This window comes from Musa acuminata, chromosome BXJ1-11, assembly GCF_036884655.1.
Source record: "Musa acuminata AAA Group cultivar baxijiao chromosome BXJ1-11, Cavendish_Baxijiao_AAA, whole genome shotgun sequence".
NCBI lineage: Eukaryota > Viridiplantae > Streptophyta > Magnoliopsida > Zingiberales > Musaceae > Musa > Musa acuminata.
The window spans coordinates 30,040,321-30,066,403 of record NC_088337.1 but is presented as its reverse complement, the minus strand read 5'-3'; the positions used below and the strand labels follow the sequence as shown (position 1 = coordinate 30,066,403).

At 38.8% G+C, this 26,083-nt stretch overlaps 2 protein-coding genes and 1 pseudogene across 3 annotated transcripts; all 3 read left to right on the top strand.

The window, feature by feature from the left end:
• The first annotated feature begins 822 nt into the window (after positions 1-822).
• Positions 823-14,454, top strand: LOC135596486 (anthocyanin regulatory R-S protein-like; annotated as a pseudogene).
• A 1,573-nt stretch (positions 14,455-16,027) lies between these two features.
• On the top strand, positions 16,028-21,568 carry LOC103972030 (AT-hook motif nuclear-localized protein 9). Its single transcript, XM_009386223.3, has 5 exons — positions 16,028-17,185; positions 17,837-17,904; positions 19,001-19,132; positions 20,475-20,636; positions 20,999-21,568. Exons 1-5 carry the CDS (start codon positions 16,729-16,731, stop codon positions 21,227-21,229), a joined length of 1,050 nt encoding a protein of 349 aa, XP_009384498.2. The 5' UTR covers positions 16,028-16,728; the 3' UTR covers positions 21,230-21,568.
• Positions 21,569-22,422: 854 nt separating this feature from the next.
• On the top strand, positions 22,423-25,200 carry LOC103972029 (proline dehydrogenase 1, mitochondrial-like). 2 transcript variants are annotated; one of them, XM_009386221.3, is made up of 5 exons: positions 22,423-22,968; positions 23,440-24,082; positions 24,167-24,407; positions 24,488-24,553; positions 24,731-25,200. In XM_009386221.3, exons 1-4 carry the CDS (start codon positions 22,465-22,467, stop codon positions 24,534-24,536), a joined length of 1,437 nt encoding a protein of 478 aa, XP_009384496.2. In that variant the 5' UTR covers positions 22,423-22,464; the 3' UTR covers positions 24,537-24,553; positions 24,731-25,200. The 2 variants fall into 2 exon arrangements, with proteins under 2 accessions (XP_009384496.2, XP_064944786.1); XM_065088714.1 differs by having other exon boundaries at positions 24,488-24,570.
• The last annotated feature ends 883 nt before the right edge of the window (positions 25,201-26,083 follow it).

Below are 26,083 nucleotides of genomic sequence, written 5' to 3'. Positions count from 1 at the left end.
TACCTCTGTGGAAACACTGTAGCTGTTTTTTTAATCTCCTTTCAGTCGTTTTTATAGAACAAGTTTTCATAGTGCAATCGATCTTTGAAATCGAAATCGGATGAGCCAAAGGTGTAATAGAAAGTCAACTAATAAGGATTTGATGTATATAATTTTCTAGTTTATGAGTAAATATTTGAAGTAAATGGTTTAAGCTTGATGAAGTCAATAGACTAATAATTACTCTTATCTCCAAAGGAGCATGAAAATTAGAGAAATGGGGGTTCATGAATTTGCTTCAGTAGCCATCATAAATTACAAGGAATCAGATGTTTGTTTATCCTGCACAGATTGAATAGTAATCGGTCCATTCACCAAGGAAGCATATGGGAATAGGGTCTGCATGCATGTACACTGTAACACTGCAGCTTTGAAGATGATCCATCTTCTTTGTTCGAGAGCATGTGCATGAGACCTCGATCTCCTGAGAGACTCTCCCTTTCATGCCTACCTAATGGATAGGTAGAGTACGCAGTAGTGCTTCCTGATCAATCTCTTATTCCGCGGGCCTCGAATTGAGCAGCAGAATCCAACGTTCTTCCCACCTTTAGCACGAGAACATTTGGCTGCAACTGTTCATTGCATGATTGGTTAGGGAAGTGTACTCGGAAGACAAATGGTGGAAGAACGCATTGGCCACGTATCCTAACCCCCCACTTGTTTAAGCGTCGATGGGGGTCGCACATCAAGGAAATCCCCATGGTCGGCGATGGCAGCTTACAGCTTTTACGTTAAACTAAGCGAAGCCATGAGAAGCCCAACGAGGAGCTTTGTGCTGTGCTCATGGCGAAAAGTTGGCGAAGAATTAGAGACTACTTCGTGTTTGATGAGCTTCTTTGTGGCTTCCCAAAGGCTTTGGTGCGTGCCTTTTAGGAAGGGCAGCTCGAAAGGGTGATGGAAAGAATGTTATCTCTCAAAAGCTTTGTGATTTCCTTCAATACAATATGCGTTCTTCTTCATCAAACAGCCATGGTGGGCTCTTCCACTGTTCTTAAACTACAATTGGATTCTCCATCTTCTCTTCCATTTACATGGATTCGTTGCCTCCACATGAACTCTGATGCCCGCAAAGCCTGATCCCAAATCCATGGGTTCCCACATGATCATCATCAAGGCATCAAGCTGGTGCGATTCGATGGCGTCCAACCACCGAATCCTAATCTAATCATTACAAGTGTTGCATTTGCTCAACAACACTTCATGATCATAAATTGTGTTGCAGTCCAATGTCGTAGTCAAATGTGGGGTGATTAGCAACATGACTCGGTCCAATACTCTCTTCTCACCTTCTCTCTCTATCCTCGAGAACACTTCATCACCTTCAGTGGTGGTCGGTAGCTTAACTGTTTAACTACCATGTGGAGCAACAATTATTAGCCTCATTGGTTTTGATTGTTATATGGCGCATCACATGGTCAGCAACATATAATATATATTGACTTTGGGGAAAGGAGGAGAGCACATTGGAGAGTTTTCATCAATATTTATGTGGTCATTTGTTATTTCATCTATTTCCTTTTGTTTTATGGAGAATCTTGGTCCACTCATATCTATGGTAGAGTTCCTTCTAGATTTTGTATTATTTATATGTATTAATGTTTTTAGTACTTTAAGGTCTGGATTCATGCTCCTATTGCATGTGAATTTAGATGGTTGATGCAACCCCTATCCTCCCAACCTTACTTGGAGTTTGAGGGATGAGGAATGACATCCATTTTGAGCATGTAAGTGACATCAATTCCCAAGAAAAGTGTGTCACAGCTTGTATAGCAATTTTATACCATGGGGTCATATGCAATGGAACAATCTACTTTGTAGTTTGTACTGCACCCAATTATATAGTTGCATATTTACGTGCATACAATACAGATGAAAGAAAATTGCTCTCTTTGGTCACTTAGATTCTCTCAGTCATGTGTGGTCAAACAGCAAGCAGAATGCATGAGCCCACAAGGAGATGAAATCCCAAGAATAGGAGAGGAATCAAAGAGGGTTGGTGTGAGGATTTCTGGTTACCTTCATTCGTCATGCAGTAGAACATGGAAATGCTGCAACTGCACTGAGCATTTGTATAAGAATGACAATGATGAGAAACCGGAGAAGATAGCTTATTCTTGTGTCTTCTGTAATGGGAGAATAGAGATTTGATGCAGTATGCAAAAGAAGAGTTATTGGTGTTGTTAGTAGAAAAGGAGATTATGCTGCATAAATAAATCCATGTAGTGAGAACAATGGTCATCAGTAAGTTGGGCACAGCAGGATCATCATTGAGTTCTTGGCCCTTAATCATATGTATAAGATTGGAGTCCATGAATCGGAGATTGAAGCCCATGCTGCAGTCAACATTTCCTTTTCACCTCTGAAGTTAATAAGATTAACAGGGGATTCAAATGTGGGTTCGTAAAGCATCATAAATATGCTAATCTTGCAAGTCCTGCATCATATGAACCAGGAAAGCACTACTCTGATTGCAGCCAGTTAAGAAGCACAAGCATTGTTTGAAGCAGCATGGACGAGGTAGAAACTGCTGCTGCTGCATCTGCCGTGCTGGGTGCTTGGCTTTGTTCTCGGTCTCTTATCTTAGAGTGGATTCATAGAACTCGGGTGGCTAATTTCCAAGGCAAACACTTGACTTTCTTTTCAGGACTGTGGATTACTAAATTGCCTATTGTCGATGGAGCATAGAATGTGGACGAAAGGATTCAATGCTCGGCACATTGAATGGTTGTGTGTCGGTATAGCAGCACAAAGAATTCAGCTACTACGAGACAGAAACGTCAAAACCAAGAACTTGGATTTTTACTGTGTCGGATGTACACTCACTTCAATGGATGTCATCGAATTAAGGACCAACCGGTGACGGTGGTGGATTCGTTGGGGACCTCAAACTCAAACGAAACTAAGACCTCTCCTATCTGCGAGGTCATCCATTCTCGACTATGTGTAGCTCATCCTTCGGTAGAAGCAGCGATGAGAGTGTATCTTTGCGCGAGCTCCTAAAGGGAATCTGGTTAAAATTCTCGAATCAAAATACGATGACATAACATTAGGAAGTCCAAAAACATAATAGCACGACATCCAATGCATCCGACAGCTCTTGAAAATCAAAAGAGCAAGTGCTGCCTGCAGATAGGGTTAGCAAACAAAAGAGAATCGCATGATATTCGATGTATCTTGATAGCTCTTGAAAATCCGTAGGATTGTTTGCGTCTAATCAAACGTATCATATCATTGCACGATATTCGATGCTTCTCGATGGCTCTTGAAAATCCGAAGAATTGTTTGCGTCTAATCGTACGTACTCATAATCATATCATATCATTGCACGATATTCGATGCATCTTGATAGCTCTTGAAAATCCGTAGGATTGTTTGCGTCTAATCAAACGTATCATATCATTGCACGATATTCGATGCTTCTCGATGGCTCTTGAAAATCCGAAGAATTGTTTGCGTCTAATCGTACGTACTCATAATCATATCATATCATTGCACGATATTCGATGCATCTTGATAGCTCTTGAAAATTCGAAGGATTGTTTGCGTCTAATCGTACGCACTCATAACCGTATCAGATCTTTAAGATAAATAACCTTTAGTCGAGTCGAGGAATAAAATATAGAAAAAGGAAGTAGATCCGTAACACAACGCAAACAATATCGTAACATAAAATAGTTGCATTATTAGGATCGAAAACATGGACGCGTTGTTGTTCTATTGATGTGTGATTGATGGGGTAGTAGAACTGGTAACAACATTTGCTTGATATCAGTAAATAATTACAATGTCATCCTGTAAACCCTAATATCTACCACCCACCAATGCAAGAGAGAAATCATAGGGGAGGAAGACTCTCGGACCTCGTCCGGCCATCCTCGAGCTCAAGTAGAACCGCTCGGCGGCGTCGGAGGATGAAGGGAGGCCAACCTCGAAGAGAACACGCGGTGGTAACCCGACTCCTCGTCTCCATCCCGACCACCGTCATCGAAGTTCTGCGAGTAACTCAGCGGGTCATACTTGAAACTGCCCCGCTTCACGTACAGCCGACCGCGGCGTCCTCGCCGGCTTCCGCACCGCCTCAGGCTTCGCCACAGCGACGCCAGCCGGAGCTTTCCCCAGCAGGAGAAAAGTCCATGTAGCTTCTGATGCTGCGCCACCGCCGTTTCATCTTCCTCCACTGATGGCAGTCTCTGCTTGTGGTTCGAATGCAGCTCTTGCATGAAAGCCAGCCAGATACCGAGCGACAAGAAAGAGGAAGCAGCGGAGGAGGCGACTGAGTGGCGTAGAGTTGGGGTGGAGTGTCGGATAAGAATTCGGTGAATGTGTGTACGTCCGTGATATGGATTTGTTGGCAGCTTTAGATGGTGGGGAAGCTAAGAACAGCAACAGCTGGAGTCCTTTGGCACATTCCGGAAGACGGAATCTTAATCATACGGGAGGTGGAAGAAGAAGAAAGCTGTATCACTCAGCTGTTTGGATTGCAGGATGCCACCTCTTGCGATAGTTTATGATCGATGCGATGTTACAGTAACCCACGCAGCAGTCACGACAAAGTTGATGTGAGGTTCTCTTCTCACGAATCCATGATCAATGCGATGTGAGGCGCTCAGCAATCTTTTGAGACCAGACTTTGACGAATCCACCGCTTTTCATAATAAGAACACAGACTTTTATGATGTGATCATCAATCTTTAAGGATGATAACTATTTTTGATATTCTAATAATATTAGAATTACTTGAAAAAAAATTCATATACAACCCAAATTGATTTATGTTAAGATTATTAAATATTTTAAGATTTCTGAAGCCGTGTCACACGATGACGAGTAGAGAAAAAAATAATATAAATTAGAGTTTGATTATTTTATAAATATTTTATATATCTTTAGGATTTTTGGGGAAAGATAGGATGTGATGAATACTTTTGGTGTCTATAAATTATGTTATTTAGAGAGGTGAAAGAAAATATAAATTCTTCAAGGTTTTTTTGATAAGGGCATATATAAGGAGATTATGTCTGAGTTAACTCAAGGATCTTATAATTGATATTATATAGTAAAAAATTTAGTTTTTTCTATGGATATAGATAGAAGTTATCGAATCATATTAAATCTTATATGACTTTTTAGAATCTTTTTTTTATTGTTACTCTTTGGGATTTCTTTTAGTTATAAAATTATTTTCTACCTCCCAACAATCGACAAGTATTGGAATGATAGCACAACATGCACGTTATCTTTTTTTTTTTTTCTTTTCCCTAAGTATATCCAATTCATTTAGGCATCATTTTTATATAATTTCAAATAGAGAATTAGATAGATGAATTCATTCAAATTCAGATATAGATTTATTAGATATTTTACTTAGATACGAGTGTGTCTAATTTGCGGAAGGAGGATGAATTCATATTCAAGATCATGGAGTTACTCAATCTTGATCGTCAATCTAATTTAGTAAAATTAATTCATCAAATTATCATATTTAGAAAAGATAAAATATATTTTGTATTCTACAAAGGATTTAACAAAACCTCTCCGATAATCAAATCAATCATGTTTGTTCATTTGAAGTGTCGGAAAGCTTGTTAGGAGTTCAACATTTCTTTAATAAGTTTGAAATGAAGATTTATTTATATGATATCAATCTTATAGCCATCAATTTAAGGGAAGAATATTCTATTTAGGTGTCATGTTGAACTAGCATAAACAATATAGTATGTAACATGGCATGCCTATTACACGTTGACCATACTCCACGCGTCACATCCTCATTGATTGAAAATACTAATTATATTAAGTTTAAAATTCTATATGTTGAGACATAATTATGTCATCTTTCTCGTTATATTAAAGGTTAAGAACTTTTGAGGAGGAAAATATTTATCTACATTCTTGTATTGAGCTCTCGGTACATTTGTACATGTACAAATGAACATATATAGGCGATGAATCTCTATTATTGAATCATTCACGATCCATATCATTATTCTTACACTTACTAGTAAATTTTTTTACTATTTTTTAGTCCCTTTAATTGATGTAGACATAAGTACTCTACTAAAATGATATATTAACATGAGTTATATCGCCTCAAACCGACAAATTAAGCTTGTTAGATACCACTTTATCCTTGAAATATTTGAAATGATTCATTGCATGAGCCCAACATGAGTGTAATACCTCAACTACTTTGAACGGATTTGAATTGATTTATAAGAGTCTTGTATATTAATATTAACTTGGGTTTAAGCATCTTGGACTAATGGATTTAGACTTAACCAAATTAATATGATAGCTATTGGATTACTACAAATAGTTTTCCTACCAAATAATAGGCATGATAAAAGTCACTTGTGGATAGGATCATAGGGTATGTAACGACTTAGAGCCGTCATTTGGTTAGGCCTCATGCAGATGAGTGTGATTATGAACTATGTTTGTGCTTGATAATATTAAACCATCAAATGAAGGAGATTGCAACATCTATTAAAAATATCCATAAGTACGATATGAAGAGAGATCATAAGTGGATAGTTTTATATCACTAATGACTCGAAGAGTCGAGTTATATATTTTAGACTTGGCTCATAACATAGAATTGGTGTCTGATCTAATATATATTAACGCTGATCAATTTGACTCAGACTAATAAGATTTCTAATATGGTATCAATAGTCAAATGGATAAAAAGTCAAAAGAATGAGTAAAAAAAGATTGAGCCAGTCAAATATTTGATTGAATAAACATGAATCTCACCACTATGGATATATATGCGATAGTGAATCACCCCCATAGTCTTAGAAAAGATACAAACTAGAAGTTTAAACACTTAAGTGAAGACCTTAAACACACACATGAATAGGAAATTTTTTTTAAAATATTCTTGTGTTTGAGATAAAGAGACATGATAGTTTCTTATCACTAATGATTGAAAGATTGGGGTTATATATATTTGGCTTGGCCCATAATTTATAAGCTCAAGTTCTTGAATTGAATTATTGTTTGACTTAATATGTTAACTCAAGACTAATTTGATTCACACTCATCATTATAAAATTTCTGATAATGGTAGTGACCAAAGATTAAATTTTTTTATTAAAAATAATGATTTTATTATTGTTACCTTAGACTTAAACATACATTAAATTTGTATGTGAGGTATTATGAATTGTTTTTAATATTCTCATTGTATTATCCTTCCTTTTTTGCAATGATACTATTCATTTTTATTGTATCTTAAAAACTTGTAAACGTAAAGCACTCATAAGACACTCATAACAATAGCCTGAAATTATATTAAATGAAAATAAAGGAAAATTGCATATAAAAAGTGTAGAGGAAAACCTATAATTGAATAATGTAGTATAAGCTTTTTTGTTGGTTTCGAGCATACCCTTCTTATTGTTCATTTCGATTTCATTCGTTACTATTTACATACAAATGTTATACATAAAATAGAAATAATGTATTTCCAATATATGGAGCTCATTGTGTGTAAATTTAGTATTCTTTTTTTTTTCTTTCAAAAATTCCTACTATGAGTAAAATCGAATCGCTTTCTTAATTTAATTTATCAAGAAGGAGAATTAAGGTGGGATATTTGCATAAAAAAATTATTGAGTTTGTCATCATTAAAAAGTAGAAAAGTACTTGCAAAAATATAGCTGAACCAACTAATTGATTAGCAAAACAATTTATAAAGGATTTACAATAATTCTCGAGTGAAAGACTCAAAATGAAAATAAAATTAAGTAAATACTATTAGAAAAGATTCTAGCAAACTGACCTTATAAACGATGGCAAGAAAAATCAACTCATTATAAAGGAAAAGATCTTTACAATATTTAAAGATATTATTTCTTAATAATTCTATAGATCTTTATTTATAATAGTTTTAGGTCCTGAAAACTAGTTAACTAGTAATGCAAGATAAATTAAGATTTTAAAAACTAATTAATTATAATGTGAGATTAAAAAATATATAATAAAAATAATAAATAAATTTAGACTTTTTAAAAATAATCTTCTTATGCTTATTCCGTATTAACGACATATGAATCCGACATGAGTACGAGAATATTTTCTCCACTAGCGTTTAATGTAATGTCACATCAGGTAGATAAATTAATAGCTCAATTAGTGAAGATTGTATCATCCAATGTTCTATTAGATAACTCATTGACTTGATATATCGATCGAATGATTTATCTATATTTGTCTGATTTATCATCACGGATATTCACTCATCCCCATATGTCAATTATGAATATTTGATATCCTTTATCTGATAATTTTAATATTCGATAGTTGGATGGATGTTTTCACAATCAAGTAATTATATATTATTTCATATAATTGATCATTTGACTAAGACAATTATATGAACTCACAATGCTTTGTTTTTTAAATCCTCCAATTCTACTTTTATTGAACACACTCTCGATATAAGATTTATAGCATCATCAATGAACCCAGCCTCTAATCTCCCAACACTTGACTTGTGATAAGCTCTGTTGTTAGACTCGAGTTGGTTTCGAACTCCTAATATGTTGAACAATCATATTATATGGTAACACAAAGTAATCATGAATTGGAATATATGGATTGTAGTCATCTTCGAAAATGACATCGTATAGTTATTATTAGAGATTTTTGAACAGACAACGCCTTGCATGGAGAAGCATTAAATGTGAGCTACACAGAGTTGATGCTACAAGTCTGTGGTGCAGTCACATTAACATGAGCGTGTCAAATCAATCAAATGACGTGACAACACCGATCTCATAGCTCAAATAATCTTTTCTTTAGGGACGTCATTTCGGATTCACTGTTAAGGGACAAAACCATATGAGGGGCATAAAAAATGGACAATTTCTTGGATACTCGTGTGCTCGCACCATTAAGACAAATGATGAATTACGAGTAGAATTTGGGATAAGTTGTGAGATTCGAGAATGCCACATTTACATAAATAATTTGAAAGCAAGTCATACAATTTTTAAGAAAAAAATATAAAAAAGAAACACTAATTATAATGCTCATGTTTCAAATTTGTTAATATAATATATCAACATAATAATTCAAAATCTAGCTCATCCCGAAAACCTAAATTTCTCGTATAAATTTACTTTAATTTTTATTAAGTCAAAATATGATTATTCGATGTTTGATTCAGAACCAATCAAAACCCTATTCCACATTTGTCTCTCATTGTTGTTGAAAATAATCAGAATCCAAGAAGGTATATCCGACAAAACCCATATGATACTTAATTTATCTTATAAGTTAAAGCATTAAAAGTTGTAAACCAAAAAGCACTAATTGAGTGAGATTATTTTTAATATTTAAAAATATATCTAAAGTGACCTTTTTATGTACTCTTTGATCATATTAGAATTATGTTACATCCAATTGGAGAAATATATGAAAGAACTAGTAAATTAAGGAATGACATCATGTCAACTACTTGACATTGGAGTACTTAGCACCAAGATGTCAGCTATCAACGATCATGTAATGTTTAGGTATTCGTCAGCGAAGTATTAATCATATGATACTAAGGTGTTCGTCACATCATTATTTTTCTATCATATATTCATCTTAAAGTTTTTATCAACGTCATTCATATTCTTAATTAATCAACATCAGTAAGCATATAGGTTAAAAATGAAAACATCGATCGGTTTCTCGGGTTATAGGATTCTATATGATCAACACTCCCCAATATATATAGCATAAAATAGACTTGATGTCGTAGCATTCTCTACTCATAATTAATTCTTAGCGTGTCGTTCATGTTTGATTTGGAATTTCTGCTTTAAGTGAGGTGATGTCCGACTTATGTTGTAATATTATATTGGGTGTTATCGATAAAATATTTTCGATATTTAAGTTAGATTAGGATATGGTTAGATGTTAAGTCTATTTGAAAGCAGAGTCTTTTTATAATGAGATTTAGGACTACTATATTCGAGGTCATGATTAAATACCTAAAATAATTAAGCACTTAATTCTTTCAATTTTTAATATTATCATGTAGTGTCAAACCTGAAGAACGACACGACAATTAACTAAGTCAGATCTTATTTACTAATTTTTATAGGATTAAATTAGTCATCAACCATATAGTGGTAAGATATCGATCATGTGACAGTGAGATGATTCGATACAAAGCTAATGTTTGGATGCTCTTTCATTACTGACATGTTTCTCGTGGAACGTTCAATTGGTCCGTCAATTGTTCAAGTACAATTGCATTCTTAGTTGCAGTCGATCATTAATACCATGTACCCTTTTTTGCTGTCTCTTCAGATTGATGATACATGGCAAACAATTAAAATTCTTTTTTTCTACCGTTATCAGAATCATTAGCTGATCATATAGTTCCCATTCTTTTTCTTTTTCTTTTTTTGATAAAATGCACCATCTTGTTGCGTTAACCCATGAGCCCAAAATTTTAAATTAATGCAAATATCTTTCGCTCCTATTCAAGATACACGTCACTATTAATCCCCTAGAATTCATTAAAAAAAATATTCAAAATTCACATCGCAATCCCTTCAAAGTTTGAGCATCGGTGGTGGTGTGATAGTCGATTATATCAATATCAACTCGACTTGGTCTTGAGCCAACTCTAAAAATAATATCAAAATTGGAGGGTCAACTTGTAATAATATCAAAATTGGATGGAGTGGCTAATTAGGTTGTTCGATGCTAAAGTTAGGATCGGAGTAAAAAAAGTAAAGTTACGGGTGATATCTTCGATCAATCTATGATTTGAGGATCAATCATAGATTTAAATAATTGATCTGATTGATTATGTGATTTGAGTGCATGATTAAAAGAAATCTCTCTTTTTTTTAAAATATGTATAAATACTCGTTACTTCAATAAATGAAAATCATCTTTTTTACTATATATTTCTCGGTTCTATGTGATAACGGAGCTCCTCTTACCTCGAGCAAAACTTCTCCTTCCTCACTATCCGACAACCTCAATCCCACTTCTCTACTGATTTGCCACCGTTAATTTCCTCTTCTGCTCAATAGTCCTCTTATGCTAATACTATTTATAGATTTGCAACCATCAATGCTGTTTGCAGATCTGATCCAACTCTAGTGAGTACCCTTGCTCCTCTCCGATGGTCGGGGTGTCCTGCTCATAGATCTCTAAATCCTTCGTAGAATGAAAATTCTCCAACCCCTTCCTTATTGGTTCTTGCGTTGATCTACATCAAGGCATCACCAATCGCTCTCGCATTCACGTATTAAATCTCTTATCTACTTTAATGAAATCAATACAAAAGAAAATTATTATTAATGATTATATGTAAAATATAAAAGTTATCATAAATGACTTGACTTTTTAATAGATCATCCCATGAGTAATGAAAAATTATTGTCCATACTCTTAATTGCCTTGAAGATTAATATAAGGAACTAGCAATATAAATTCAAGCATAAGACTTATTGATATTATTTGAAGAATTGAATAACAAGTTGATTAATCATGAAATATATATGAAAATATAATGTTGAGACCAACTATCATAGCTTAAGTCAATAAAAAATCTAAAGAAAAAGCAATCAAAGTAATAAAAACTTCAACAAAGGACCAAACAAAATACTTCATAAACACATATTGGTAGTATGTAAAGTCATCATCCTTCGTTACACTATCAACCCTAAAATTATGATGGTAACTTCAACCTAAATAACTCAAGAAATAACTTACACTATAATTATTAATGGCTATAGCGTTCCAATAATAATAATCAACTAAAAGTTATCTACTAGCTTTATGATAAAATTGGACACATAATAAAAGTTTATCGGTCTCGACCTAAATCTACTAATATTCCTAATTAGTCTCAAGTAAACATAATGACTACTCGGACTACTCATCCAAACAATTGGATTATTGACTTCGATTCTTCTTATATGTAAAACTTATTCATCCACAACGACTATAGAGGCAATGAAGATATTATCATTAGTGACGATAACAGAATCCTTATTATTTACACTGGTTCCACAATACTTAATTCAAATACTGATACTTTTATACTCGATAATGTTTTATTTGCACCTCACATTTAAAAAGAACCTAATTTCTATTTTTCAATTCTACAAACAAAATAACATCTCTATTAAGTTCTTTTCTAACTCATTTAAAGGATTTGAGCGGAGCATCATTAATACGATGTCAGAATAAAAATAATAACTAGGAGTGGTTGTCAACTTCATAAATCACTTAGCCAATCGTTTTTCTTCGAACTTTCAAATTAATTAGAATTGTAACTCATTATGATGCTTATCTATATAATAAAAGTTATAAACTATTTTCTAAAACATCTTTCGTATTCTACTCTAAACCATTTAAAATTATCTACATTGATGTTTGGAGCCCTACCTTAAAATACTCATCACCTCAATGAATGAAAATTCTCTTTTGCAATATGTTCCTCAATTCTATACTATCAAACATAAAAGCCTTATATTTCAAGATCTAAGTATCAATCTTATCTTAATGCTATCCGTTTCTCAATCTTGAACTTGGATTTTTTTCTATAAATAATTCCAAAATGTTTTTGCTGAACTTCGATAGCATCAGTCTTCATTGAAGTTGCTTCAATTGTATGATTTGCAATATTGTTTCTTTAACACTAATTATACTTAAAATTCCGTGAAATCCTAAAGTAATATCTGCAATAAGTGAATGACAATTCTAACTTCTCTTCCTTTGCATTTGTCATGGTTTCCTTTGTTTTGCAGACAGTGGTATGCATCCCTATAAAGGGTGGTGTACTGGAGCTTGGTACAACTGAATTCGTAAGTTTCAATCGATTGTTCTTATGAGGATTTCATATAGATTTAATGATCTAGACTTCTCACGCAACCATGCCTCCTTTAATTTGATGTTACTTTCAAGATTTTGGAGGATCCTGCTCTCATAAAGCAGATCAAAAGTTTCTTCCATCAACTACCAAATCCAGTTTGCTCCGAGCAACCTACTTCCACTCCCCAAGTGGCTGAGAATGATGAAGATATGTTATGCCCTGTTCTTGATAATGACACAGATAATTCTATGTTCTGCTGAACAGATTAATATTTGTCAAACACATTTGTATGCCTCTGCTGAACAATCAGACTCAGTCCAATGCAAGGTTGGGGAACATGTAGGTTCTTCTCGTGACAGCTCCAATGACTGCTGCCCCATTCAGCAGCTTGCAGATTTATTTGGATTTGATTGGCTAGATGGCGTATCTCAGACTCAGAATTGGCAGTTCATCGGTGATGATGAGGATGAGGATGAGTTCAGCAATGGCCTGCATGGCTCTCTAAACACAAATGAGCGTGTATCAATGTCCTTTGTTAATGCCCGGAAAGTTGTCTCTTCTACGGTGGGGGAGAGAACAAGAAATCAGATGCTCATGTCACTGGATCTTGATGGCTCTGCTAACATCTTGCGGAACTCAAAACGTGCAAAACCTGATTCATGCTTTCCGAGGGTTTCGCACGGATCCAGCTTCATAACCTGGAGAAAAAGCATGAACACCCCAAAGCCATGCGCTAGAGCCCCACAAGAACTGTTGAAGAAGATCTTAATGGATAGAGCATGGCTGGGTGGTGGTCACCGGCTGAAGCGTCGAGTGAAAAATGGGCTACCGGAGAAATTTTGGAGACCAGAAGGAGGCGCCCGTGCAAGTCATGTGCTGTCAGAGAGGAAGAGAAGAGAGAAGCTGAATGAGAAGTTTCTTGTTCTGAGATCACTAATTCCTTCGGTCAGCAAGGTAATTTATGGCAATTCTTCGAATCTTCTTCTTCATCGCTCATAAATTACTTTTTCTTTCATCAGGTTGACAAGGCATCCGTCCTTGATGACACCATAGAGTACCTGAAAGATCTCGAGAGAAGAGTGCAGGAGTTGGAATCCTGCCGCGGGTCGGTTGAGCGAAGGAAGCATTTTGCTGTAGCAGAGAGAACATCCGGCAACGAAGAGATCATGAACGGCAAGAGGAAAGCATGTGACGTCCACGAAGCAGAGACCCAGCGCCACTGGGCCGTGTCCAAGGATGGTCCGATCCATGTCACAATCACCATGAAGGAGAAAGAGGTGTCGATCGAGATGCGCTGCCCATGGAGGGAACATCTGCTGTTTGAGATCATTGGATCGATGAGCGACCTCCATTTGGATCCTCTCTCGGTGCAGTCGTCCACCGTCGATGGCATGCTTGCATTGACACTAGAATCCAAGGTTCGGATGCCTCCGAAATCACCACTAGCAGATTGCCTCCTGTGCTGATCTCCATTACTGATTTGCTTATGGTCTTCACTGCAGATGAGAAGCACCGCTGCTGCCTCACCAACAATGATAGAGAGATCACTTCAAAGAGTGATAGCTAAATGCCTGTGATGTATCATTTATATATATGTACACTGCAACATAATCCTACTCATAATGTCGAAAACAATAGAGTAATAATCAGATAAATAAGAATATTGCATCATCCATGATGAAAGAACCCTTTCACCTGCAAAATGCCCAAAGGTTGAAAGATCACATTGAAAGCCTTCCTCTTTGTCCCCAAACAAACTTTTGACTTCAGTGTGCAGCATGATCTCCATGTACCCAAAAGCACAGCATTGAAGCCTTTCTTTCCCCCAGTCTTATTGGCCTAAAGCTCACCAGTGCAACAGTGATGGCAAAGTGCTGAGACCATGGCATGAGCCGCCCAGTCTCACACTTTCTTTGTGGTCATTGTCACCATGAATGCCCCCCATCCATGCTTATCCAAATGCGAAGCTGTGGTGGTTCCACCAGCTGATCTCTTTGGCACAACTTGCTTGCCAAATTGGCCAAGACGTGGTACAGCTGTTCCCTTGTTTCACTCCTGAAAGAGTGCGAGATGCTGATCGGTTGACTCACTTGGCCTCGTGATGATATATTACTGCTTAATCCTTGGTGTCTATTATGAAGTACATGAAAAGGTTTATCGAGGACAAAAAACATGCCTTCAGAGACTCTCTCTCTCTCTCTCTTATAGACTTGTTTGTTTTGCTGAATTATTTAATATAATTACTCAATATTAGGTGACATTCAAGTCTATATACATTGTTGGACTCCATTTTCTTTCAATCAAAATAGCGATTCAGTGCAATGATGTGTTCTAAGAAACCGAACACGCAAAGGACAGTTCGTCCTGCAGCAGGTGAAATCTAACCACGGGAAAGGAGGTGGGGCGGAGATTGGCAGCGCAGCGACGGATGATGGTGGACTTTGGAGTTGGTGAGGCCGAGCACACGAATTCCGAGGATGCCCGCGTCATGTTCTGCTGGAAAAGCTGCGCCACGCTCACCGCCCCAGTTGCAGGCAGCGCGGGACGCAGGGGTCCCGACGCCCCCATTTAAACCTCTCTGCGGCCGCTCCAAACGTGGAGCGCGTGTCGCGCGTCCATCTCCGTCCCCCCCGGATCGGACTGCTCGGGTGACCTCGCCATCGACGTTGGCGAAGGCCTCGCCGCCGTTCCCGCATCAGCTCGACCCGGAATCCAACTTCCCGAGAGCGGATACGTTTCCTACTCTTTGATCCGTTCCCCGTCACACCACCTGCCTAGTGATTGGATTTGAAATCGGACCCACATGAGCCTTTGCGGGTAGTTTGTTGAGTTCATGACTTCCCGACGAAACGAGCCCACAGAAGCCTCCGTGGTAGAATTCAATCAGCGCCCTCTATTTGCCTCGCGATTCGTGAAACCAGAGACTTGGACAATCGATTTGAGCTCCGCATAAACTCTTCCACGCATTTGATACCGCCAAGGTGGGTCCGCAGTTGTTCTCGCCCTCGGATAAGTCAGAAGGCGGTGGGTCCCTTTCGGAGGGGAGTGTGCTGTCCCAGCGCTTGCAGCAAGTATCTGAGTTCGTTCCTTTGGATAATATCGCTTACTTTCTGTTTATTCTTTTTATTTTTTATTTTGGGGGGGATAGAAATAAAGCAGGTTTTGTATTTATCCGATCATCACCGTATCCACCGTACGCGTTCACACACACACACTCTCTCTCTCTCTCTCGCTCTCTCTCTCTCTCGGCTCCCTCAGACCCCAGAATTAGCCAGAAATAAAAATACGAGCTTTTTCTTCCTTTCTTCTTTCCGGAGACCGCCTGCCGTGTTGATTACTCTCCCTCGGTTACGACTCTAATCTCCGTCTTCTGCTTTTCCTTGTGTCGCTGGTAACTTTCTCTCTGCAATGAGCGAAGAGGAGGAGAAGGATCAGAGATAGAGAGAGGGAGAGAAAGAGGGAGCTCGGGTTTCTGGGGAAGCGGTTCTGAGCTTTAACTTCAGCGTTTCCTTGTCTAGATCGTTCCACCAATCCGCGCCGAGCCTTGGTTCTCGCCATTCTTCCGGGAAAAGGAAGCTTTCGAAACTCGCGCTTTCTCTGCAGCGCTGTTCACGTTTTTTTTGCATTGAAGAAGAGACGAGGAGGGGTAAATCGTAGGATAGAGGTGGATTTTTGCTGGTTGAATAAAGCGGAAATGGCACCCGGATTTTCTCCATCTGCTCTCGGCTCGTTCAGCTAGGTATCGAGTTTGGGACTTCTGGTCGCGATCCGAACCCTAAAGTTCGGATCTTGGTTGATTCGGGTAGAGTTTTCGTGCTGACAGTCTTCAGGGAGGGAGGAACAGCTCCTGCATGGACGGGAGAGATGCCATGGCGATGTCCGGCCCATCCTCGTATTACATGGCGCATAGAGGAATTCCAGGTCCGGGTGCTGGTTCGCAGCCTGGGCTGCATGGGGCGGCACAGCCCGGGATCCGGTCGATGCTGAACCCTGGCACGAGTCTGGCCGTGCCGTCCTCTGGCCTTGGTACGGCAACGTTTCAGGTGGAGTCTCCACCAGCGGTCTCGTCACACGACGGCGGTGGCGGCGATCTGGGCGAAGGAGGGAGCCAGGTGGAACCGGCGAAGAGGAAGAGGGGCAGGCCAAGAAAGTATGGGCCGGATGGGAGTGTAGCTTTGGCTCTCTCGCCTGTTTCCTCGTCCGCGGCTCCTCCAGGGACAGTGATGGCGTCGGGGTCGGGCGCTCCTACGCAGAAGCGGAGGGGGCGGCCACCCGGCACTGGGAGGAAGCAACAATTAGCATCACTGGGTGGGTTAAAGATCTCTCTTTTGGCTCTCCTCTGTGAAAGATACTCCCTTTTTTTTCTTCCATCTGATTCCTCTTTGTTAAATAGCCGGAAGATGCAAGGCTGCGTTGTCTGATATGGACATGAAATCGTTTCAATTTGAGCAATGAGGTGGTGGATATTCATGCTATACGACCAGTACTAGTATCTATGAGAATCTTTATTTCAGAAAGAAACGATGGCCAACAGCTTTGCCTTATATTTTTAGCCTCTTTGAAAGATAGATTATTTAAATAGAGGGGCTTTATCTGACAATAGGAAGATAACTATGTTGTCTCGACTTAAAAAAGGTAGTTGTTCCTTCCCTTTCTCTTTCATGATCCAATTGGTTATGGTGGATAAGGTCGAGAATATTGTAATAGTTCTTTGCTGTAACTTGAGTGAATGCTCTATTATTTATGTGCCGTGAGAACTGTATGAAAAATTGAAGTTTAAATAACCATAATCATATTAAAGGTTCAACACATTACAAGAATATTGTGAGCTTCTTGGCTCTAACTATTTTCTACTTTTGCTTATTTGGTTTCAGTTTACTTTTAATTGCTTCCTCTTGATTCCCACATAAACTGCCAAAATAGTGTGTGAAAGCTTCTTTGTCAACTGTCTTTCAACAGGTGAATGGTTTGCTGGTTCAGCCGGATCTGGCTTCACTCCACATATCATAACAATTGCAGAAGGAGAGGTGTGAGTTCTATTGTTTTTAATATAATGGGTTTTAATATGTCCTGTTTCAATAGCTCTCATGTCATTGATAATCTTTTTGGGGTGGCATGCTGAAGGAAAATATTCTTTCTGGATAACAGTATGAGTTATGTCATCACTCAGATGTTATTAAGTTTGCACGGTCTTTACTGTTGTGTGTATTGTGAAACTCAAATGATTGTGCCCAGATATCAGAGTTTCATAACTGTGAGCGCATTCTTTTTGTGTGTGTGTGTGTGTGTTTCAAAGACAATTCAGATACTCATTAATGAACCAAATCCTTCAACTTGAGGGTCATTAAGTGGCATCGAACTGCAATTTGTATCTAAGGTTATGACATTGCATATTAATTAATTCCCAAGATCACAGAAATTTCCATCATTTTGCTTGTCTGAAACTTGCTTGAATCAAGAGGAACATTGTTAGTATTTCTTAAATTCCTGTTAAAAGATGAATATGGTTGTAAAATTGCTTATGTTTTAGGTGAAATTCTTTTAGTAAATAATGTTGAAACAAGCCACAATTGTGCCATTTTTATTTTTCCCAGGAAGTTCTGTATTTTAGTTGCCACTGTGGTTGGCATTAAGTATTAAGCTCTGTAGATATAACTTGACTTATGTTGAAGCATTATCGTATCTGCTTGTTTCTCTTGTATATTCATCGGTGATTTGGTTTTTCCATGCTTTACAGACATGGTCATTGATGTGGTGCCATTGTGTTTCACATCCCTTTTCTGTAAAGCTCTTATCTATTAAGAAAGTTGTAGTGACTTGTAATTTAGATCCAAGTTGCAATTCGCAATTAAGAAACTGTATGGGACTGTTGTTAATTATCCAAATTATATGCTACATTCTTTATTTTTATTTACATACTGGATTATTTTGTTTCAATCAATAATTGTTAAGTATACTTCATTTGTAACTATACTGCTTGAAAGCATCATACATTTGTCATTCCCAATGTCCTTTCTGGAAATTTTTGTTGACCTTGCATGTTTTCCATGTGGAAAGTTTAAAAAGTCTTTCACAGATGTTGTGGTACATACTGATGGTATTCATACTTTATTTTATGTGCAGGACATTGCCGCAAAGATTTTATCATTTTCACAGCAGGGACCAAGGGCTGTCTGTATTCTCTCAGCAAATGGTGCTGTGTCTGCTGTGACCCTTAGGCAATCTGCAACTTCTGGGGGCACAGTCACTTTTGAGGTTCAGAACATCTTTAATTATTTTTTCATTGAGCATTTTCAGTTGATTATGTATTACATGAGAGTATATTTCCAAACACTGTAACCGCCCAAGTTGAATGATGCATCTTACAGGTGTTGTCAAAAATATTGGTATTGTATATATATTGTTGTTGAAATTAAAAATGTTTAAATTATTTGATAGTGGATATGCTTGGAGTCCTTGGACTGATGAAAAGTGCTGCAGTTTGTCAATTTATTAAGTAGTGAATATTCAGTTTTTGAATGATATGGAGGGGTGATACAGGTGATGAGCCATCAGCATTAAGTTTTGATTTTTCTTCATGAATCTGGAGGAAAACAGTTTCTGCTCTAAAATTTTACATGATGAGAGTTCAGATTAACTTGACCATTATCATATAGATGCTTGTTAAAAGTTTTAGTATCACTTTGTTTGTTCATAAGAAACTCTTCTGACTTGAATTACTAACAATCATTTTTTCTCCCAAAATTTTTCCCTATGTCATACGATAGAGCCTATCTCATTAATTATTGTTTGCAAGCTGAAGCACCAAAAGTTAAGTATTACTTAGAGACCTAGCTTCATGATTTGATACTCTGAAGGCTGATATGACTACATCTCCCTCTAGTTTGAATTATTCAATGCCCGATTGCTGAAAGGAAAAACAACTGATTCAGAACATAAATGGCACTTGTGTCCTCTAAAATTTTCCAAGGTTTTCTAGATGAAAATTCTAATTACAGATTACTGTATTTTTTTTTTCAGGTTCAAGATTCTTAGATGATTGAAACTGGCAACTTGTACATATAATAATTGTGTGTCTACCACTAATTTCTCAACTCACCTGTCCTTTATACTGCTTCCTCCTCTATGATGTTAATTCTTCATTGCCACTGAAGAATAGTGCAAGACAAATAGCACAGTGGAGCAATCAAGCATTGGTGAATTTAAGTTGTATAATTGTACTATAATCAACATGTGATATTTTTCTAGTAAATGAAGTATGTTGAAACTCTAATTGTACACTTATGTATCTAGCATGTTGTCTTGCTCACTAGCTTCACAAAATTTTGCCGGATGAGATCTTGGATTGTTCACCATTTGGAGGTTTTGGAGGTTAATGAAGTTTCTTTCTATAATATCTCAAAATTTGCATTTTTTTTTTTTTAAGTTTGTTTTATTCTCTTTGCTTCACACAAGTGCATACTTTTGCCTTGCAATATGAACATGATGAGTTTAGGTTTTGTTAGCCTCGTAACCAGGTAACTTCAACTATGTGGTTGATCTCAGGATCTCCCTGGTGTCCCATGTTTAACTTATGCTGAGTTTTGAACTTGGTCAGGGCCGTTTTGAAATACTCTGCTTGTCTGGTTCATACATGCTGACCAACAATGGTGGATCTCATAGCAGAACTGGAGGATTGAGCATCTCTCTCTCTAGCCCTGATGGTCGGGTAATTGGTGGTGGCGTAGCAGGGCAGCTTATAGCTGCAACCCCTGTACAGGTAACTGCTTTTAGACCTGAAATGACATCCTCAAATGTTGGTGGTGTGCCTCCATGTGTGTTCGTGGTGGTAATCAAAACTCTCCTATTTAGCAGTTCCTATGCATTTCTTTGTTTAAGTATTATGAGGTACTGTTACTGTTACTTGGATTCATATTTTAATTGATTATATACCCTACTTTGACTTCTAGAATTGCTTCTTTTCTATGGAGAGAATAAAATGGGAAGGTTTTTGTCAAATCTTGCTGTTACACGCATACTTTTGCAGTCCAACTCTAGTACTGTGCTTCTTTTTATCGAAACCTTGTTTTCATTTCAATCTTAATTACTTATTTGTTGTCCTTCATATATACCTTCTTGTAGGTGATTGTAGGAAGCTTCATTTATGCTGGATCAAAGGCAAAGAACAAAGCAAAAGCCAGCAACGAAACATGTGCGGAGTCAGAACTTGAGGTTGGGGATAATCAAAGTACCCCATACAGTGCACTCCCGAATCAAAATCTTAACCCTTCCTTGGTCATGGGCAGTTGGCCTGGTTTGAGGCCCTTGGATACAAGGAATGCTCATGTTGATATTGACTTGACGCGGGGGTAGCTCTCTAGCTGTTTCCGAGTCAAAATGGTGGTGCTTGTATCGGTCATCAAGTTGCAACACTCGATGAGACCTGCAGAACTCGCATTATTTGTCCATTAAATCTCTCGGCTTATGTGAACATGCTGCAGTCCAACGGATCTTATCACCCCTCTGATGCTTCTTGGAGAGATGCTTGCTCTGTGACTTCACTGCTGTACTAAAAGAATCCAGGTTGGATATCTGTTTAAGCTTGCAATGACATGTTGTGCTTCTTTGTCATGCTGCAACTTGTAATTGATCATGGCTTTGTGCTGTCAAATGTGCTGAAATGGACTTTCAATCTTCCTGTTGCTACTTCCAGTGATGATGATGTTTGCTTTGATCGGTTAACTGTTGATGGCAGTTACAGCTTGACATAATCCTTTATTCATTTTTTCATGTAAACAAGTTATTATTATGCTAAGAAATTTTTATTTGTTTCTTCAGTCACTAAGTAACTTCAACTACGATGAGCCATGTAAGAGATTTGATCTCTAGAACTAATCATCCATAACAAGGCTTTCTTCTTTGGACTTTTAACCCTCAACAAATGGGTTTGGCGAATTTTCAACGGCTTTAAAATTACGGACGACTGCAGAAAAAAAAAGTTACAAGAATTGTCTGATCTAATTTTCAGTAGGAATTAGAGGGAATCCCGGTTTTCCTTCCTTCTCCTGTTTACGTGTCCGAGCCCAAGTGTGCTTCCGTCGAATCTTCGCCGGTAACAGACCGAGCGGTGACGTAGCATCGAATCATGTGGATGAGATCCGCTTCGTGTCTTTCACGAACCAGATGGTTAGGCCCCCGATTTAACTTACGACTTGATATCTCGGCGTCATGAACCTATATCGCTGACACAACATGGAACGGTCGAAAGAAGCAGCCACCCGTTCATTGTAACACAACACTCGTAGCGTCTTTTAATTGGGCGAAAGAACGGAGCCCACCGGGATCCACCTCTTCTTCGCTCTTCTATCTAATAATAAGCTGGGAGAAGAAGGGGTACGCGATAAGCGTTTTTTTGGGGAGGGATTAAGGTTACAGCAGAGCATTCTATAACGGGACGGGACCCGTTCCTATCCAAGTAACGGAGTTTCTAACGCCCAAGTTGGGCCGTCATCTTTCTATATATCTGAAGAATAACGCATCGAACTCTCAATCTCATTGCGATTCTTACGCAAGATAGCATATAGCAAACCCCGAGAAGCCGCCCGCAAATGGCGATGGCTACCAAAATCCCCGCCAGAATGTCCCCGTCCCTCGTCGCCCGATCTCTCTCCTCCGCGTCCTCCCTCGCCGAGAAGCTCCCGAAGGCTCCGTCGCCGGCACCCCTGGCCATCGACCTCTCCGACACCCAGCGCCTCTTCGCCTCCGTCCCCACCGCCTCCCTCCTCCACTCTCTCGCCAACCTCTCGGCCATGGCCGCCGGCCCGCTTGTCGACGTGGGCGTCGCGGCTTTGCGGGCCGCCTTGGCATCGGAGGTGCAGATCCTCCGGGCCGCCGCCATCGGGGTGGCACGGGCGACGGTGCATCGCCACTTCTGCGCCGGCGAGGGGTTCGAGGACGCGGGCCGCGCCGTCACGGAGATGTGGGAGGAGCAGGGGCTGCGCTCGATCCTGGACTACGGGATGGAGGACGCTGAGGACAGCGCAGCTTGCGACCGCAACCTCGCCGGATTCCTGCGGACGGTCGAGATGGCGTCGTCGCTCCCGCCCTCCTCCGTAAGTAGTTTATTTCACGATTAAGTGATTCGTAATTGACGAACCTTGAAATGCAACGAGTGCGATAGCAGTGGTTTCTTCGATCGATAGAATCGAATCTCCATGGTTCATTACAATGATTCATGAGAAACGCGTCACGGAAAACGTGACTTGATTCGGGAATCGCTCTAGTTTCTTGTGAGTGGCATAGGAGAGTGAAATGATAGAGAGGTTGTGGTTTCAACTTCATTTTCGTCACCTATGAAGATTTGAAGTTGAGATTAGAAATCAATCAGATGCAGTCATGCAAATAGTCTGGCAAGAAGAACAGGGTAGACGGTGGAATTGCTTTGAATTGGTCAACTAAATTTATTGACCTTCCAAAATGGAGGAATCTAAGACTAATAGAATTTTAGATATGTTATAATTAGAAAATAATTGTTACTTCTTCTCACCAAGAACAAATGAAGCTGACAAAGCTTTTCTGATCAGGCAAGTGTATGCGTAAAGATCACAGCAATTTGCCCCATCTCGTTGCTGGAGAGAGTCAGCGATCTGCTGAGGTGGGAGCAGCAAGACCCGACACTGCAACTTCCATGGAAGACCAATTCGATTCCGGTTCTCTGCGACTCCAGCCCCCTTTACCTCACATGTTCAGCGCCAGATCCTCTAACTGAGATGGAAGAGTGCGACCTCCAACTGGCCTCGCAGAGGCTGTCCAAGATCTGCGAACGATGCACAGAAGCCAACATCCCGCTGCTGATCGACGCAGAGTACACCTCGGTGCAGCCCGCGATTGATTACTTCACGTATGCAGCAGCGGTGCAATTCAATCATGGCGACTACCCTATCGTCTTCGGAACGATCCAGGCTTACCTGAGGGACTCCAAGAAGAGGATGGTGAACGCCGTGCAAGCTGCGGAGCGCGAGGGGGTCTCTTTGGGTGTCAAACTAGTGAGAGGTGCATATATAACAAGAGAGACCAAGTTGGCATCATCCTTGGGCGCGCCGTCGCCCATTCATCCGAGCATCCAAGAAACACACCATTGCTTTAACAGTTGCGCTTCCTTCATGCTCGAAAAGGTCAGGAGGGGATCCGGTGCAGTCGTGCTTGCCACCCACAACGTTCGATCTGGTAGGTGTGCTGTGATCATCAAGACTCGGTCTCCGTGTTACTTTTGAGTGCCTGGGTGATCATCCGCCGTGGGAACTGTTGCAGGACAAATAGCTGCAGAAAAAGCAACGGAGTTGGGAATTGGGAGGGTTGATCGCAAACTCCAATTCGCACAGCTGATGGGGATGGCAGATGGACTCACATATGGACTAAGGAACGCGGGTTTCCAGGTGAGCAAGTACGTGCCATTTGGGCCAGTGGAGCAGGTCATGCCATACCTGCTCAGGAGAGCCGAGGAGAACAGAGGACTCCTTTGCACCTCCACAGTCGAGAGACAGCTCATAAGGTTTACGATCTCAAACCATTGCACAACCTTGTCACTTTTACTTTCTCCAGCTTCAATCTTCATCGCTATGTTTTCTCCAGGAAGGAGATCTTCAGAAGACTTGCCACTGCAGTTGCTTGGACGACTTAGCATCACTCAAATCAAGGGTTAGGGTGTTTAACATGTATAATTGTACTATAGTAACAACAGATATACGTCTTTGCTCACTCGCCTCACAAGATTTTGCTAGATGAGATCTTGTCTTGATGACAAGTTCTCTTCACACCCTGTTCTTTTCTCAATCTTAGTTGCTAATTTGTAATATACTATATGCCTTCTTATAGGTGATCGTAGGGAGCTTCATTTATTGCCGGATCAAAAGGCAAAGAACAAGGCAAAAGGCAGCAACGAAACATGTAAAGAATTAGAACCTTAGGCTGGGGATAACCAAAGTGCCCTGTACGGAACACTTCCCAATCAATCAAAAGCTCATGTCGACATTGACCTGACGCAAGGATAACTCTCGATCATCACGAGTCAAGATGGTGGCGTTCTTATGGGTCATCAAGTAGCAACACTCCATGAGACCTGCAGAACTGGCCATTAAATCTCACAACTTTTGGTAGCATGTTGCGACCAACAGGTCTCATCATCCCTCTGAAGCTTCTCGGAGAAACGGTTGCTCTGCGACTTCACTGCTGTACCAAAAGAATCTGGGTTGGATATATGTTTAAGCTTGCAGTGACATCTCTGCAACTTGTAATTGATGATGACATTGTGCTGTCAACGTGTTAAACAAGAGATTCCAGCTTCATGTTGCTACTTCCAGGGATGGTTTTTTTGGCCTATGTTGGCTGTCATAATTGCATTGGACAAGCCTTTGGAAATGTAGAACTGAGATAATTTTCATGGCCCAGAAAAGAGTAGGTCGTACCAGTTTTGAAAGATTAAACAATTTATGAGGCAAGCTGACACATTCAGCAAGTTATCAATGGACATAATGTAATACTTCAGATTTAATCTAATATTGGATGTGGGTAAGAATTTGGGTTCATTTATGATGGTTCCATGAGTGTATTAATATTATTAATTTAGGTTTAAATATTTTGAATCAGTAGATTAGACATAATAAAATTAATAGATTAATTATCTCATCATATTGGGTCATGATAAATAGTCTTAAAATTAATAAATATATTATATTAGGGTATAATTTTTTATTATATTAGAGCTTGACGAGAACCCCTAAGTGAGAAAAATTATAATATTTTAGTTTGATTCATATTCAATAAGTTAGATCGAGTTATGACAAGTTCATGTACAAAAAAAAAAAATGATTCGTAGATCAGATTAGAGATCGAGAATAAATTCCTACATGATCTTGAATAGAGTCACCCTACTTGATTAATCGTTAAGATTATAATGTGATATCAAGATCTTAAATAGATGAGATTGTAATTCTCTAGTTTGATCTTAAATAGATGAGATTGTAATTCTCTAGTTTTAATCTCGTATTGAAGATGGATAATAACTTAGATTGACTTATAAAGATTTAATGAATATAATCTTTATTTTTTTATCACTTTCTTATTTATACCATAAAATTTTCCTTTATAAAGTGTTTAACGTGTCAAATTTAGTCATTTTACACGTGATTATAGATTATTCAAAGTCCCGACAAAATAAATTCATATGAC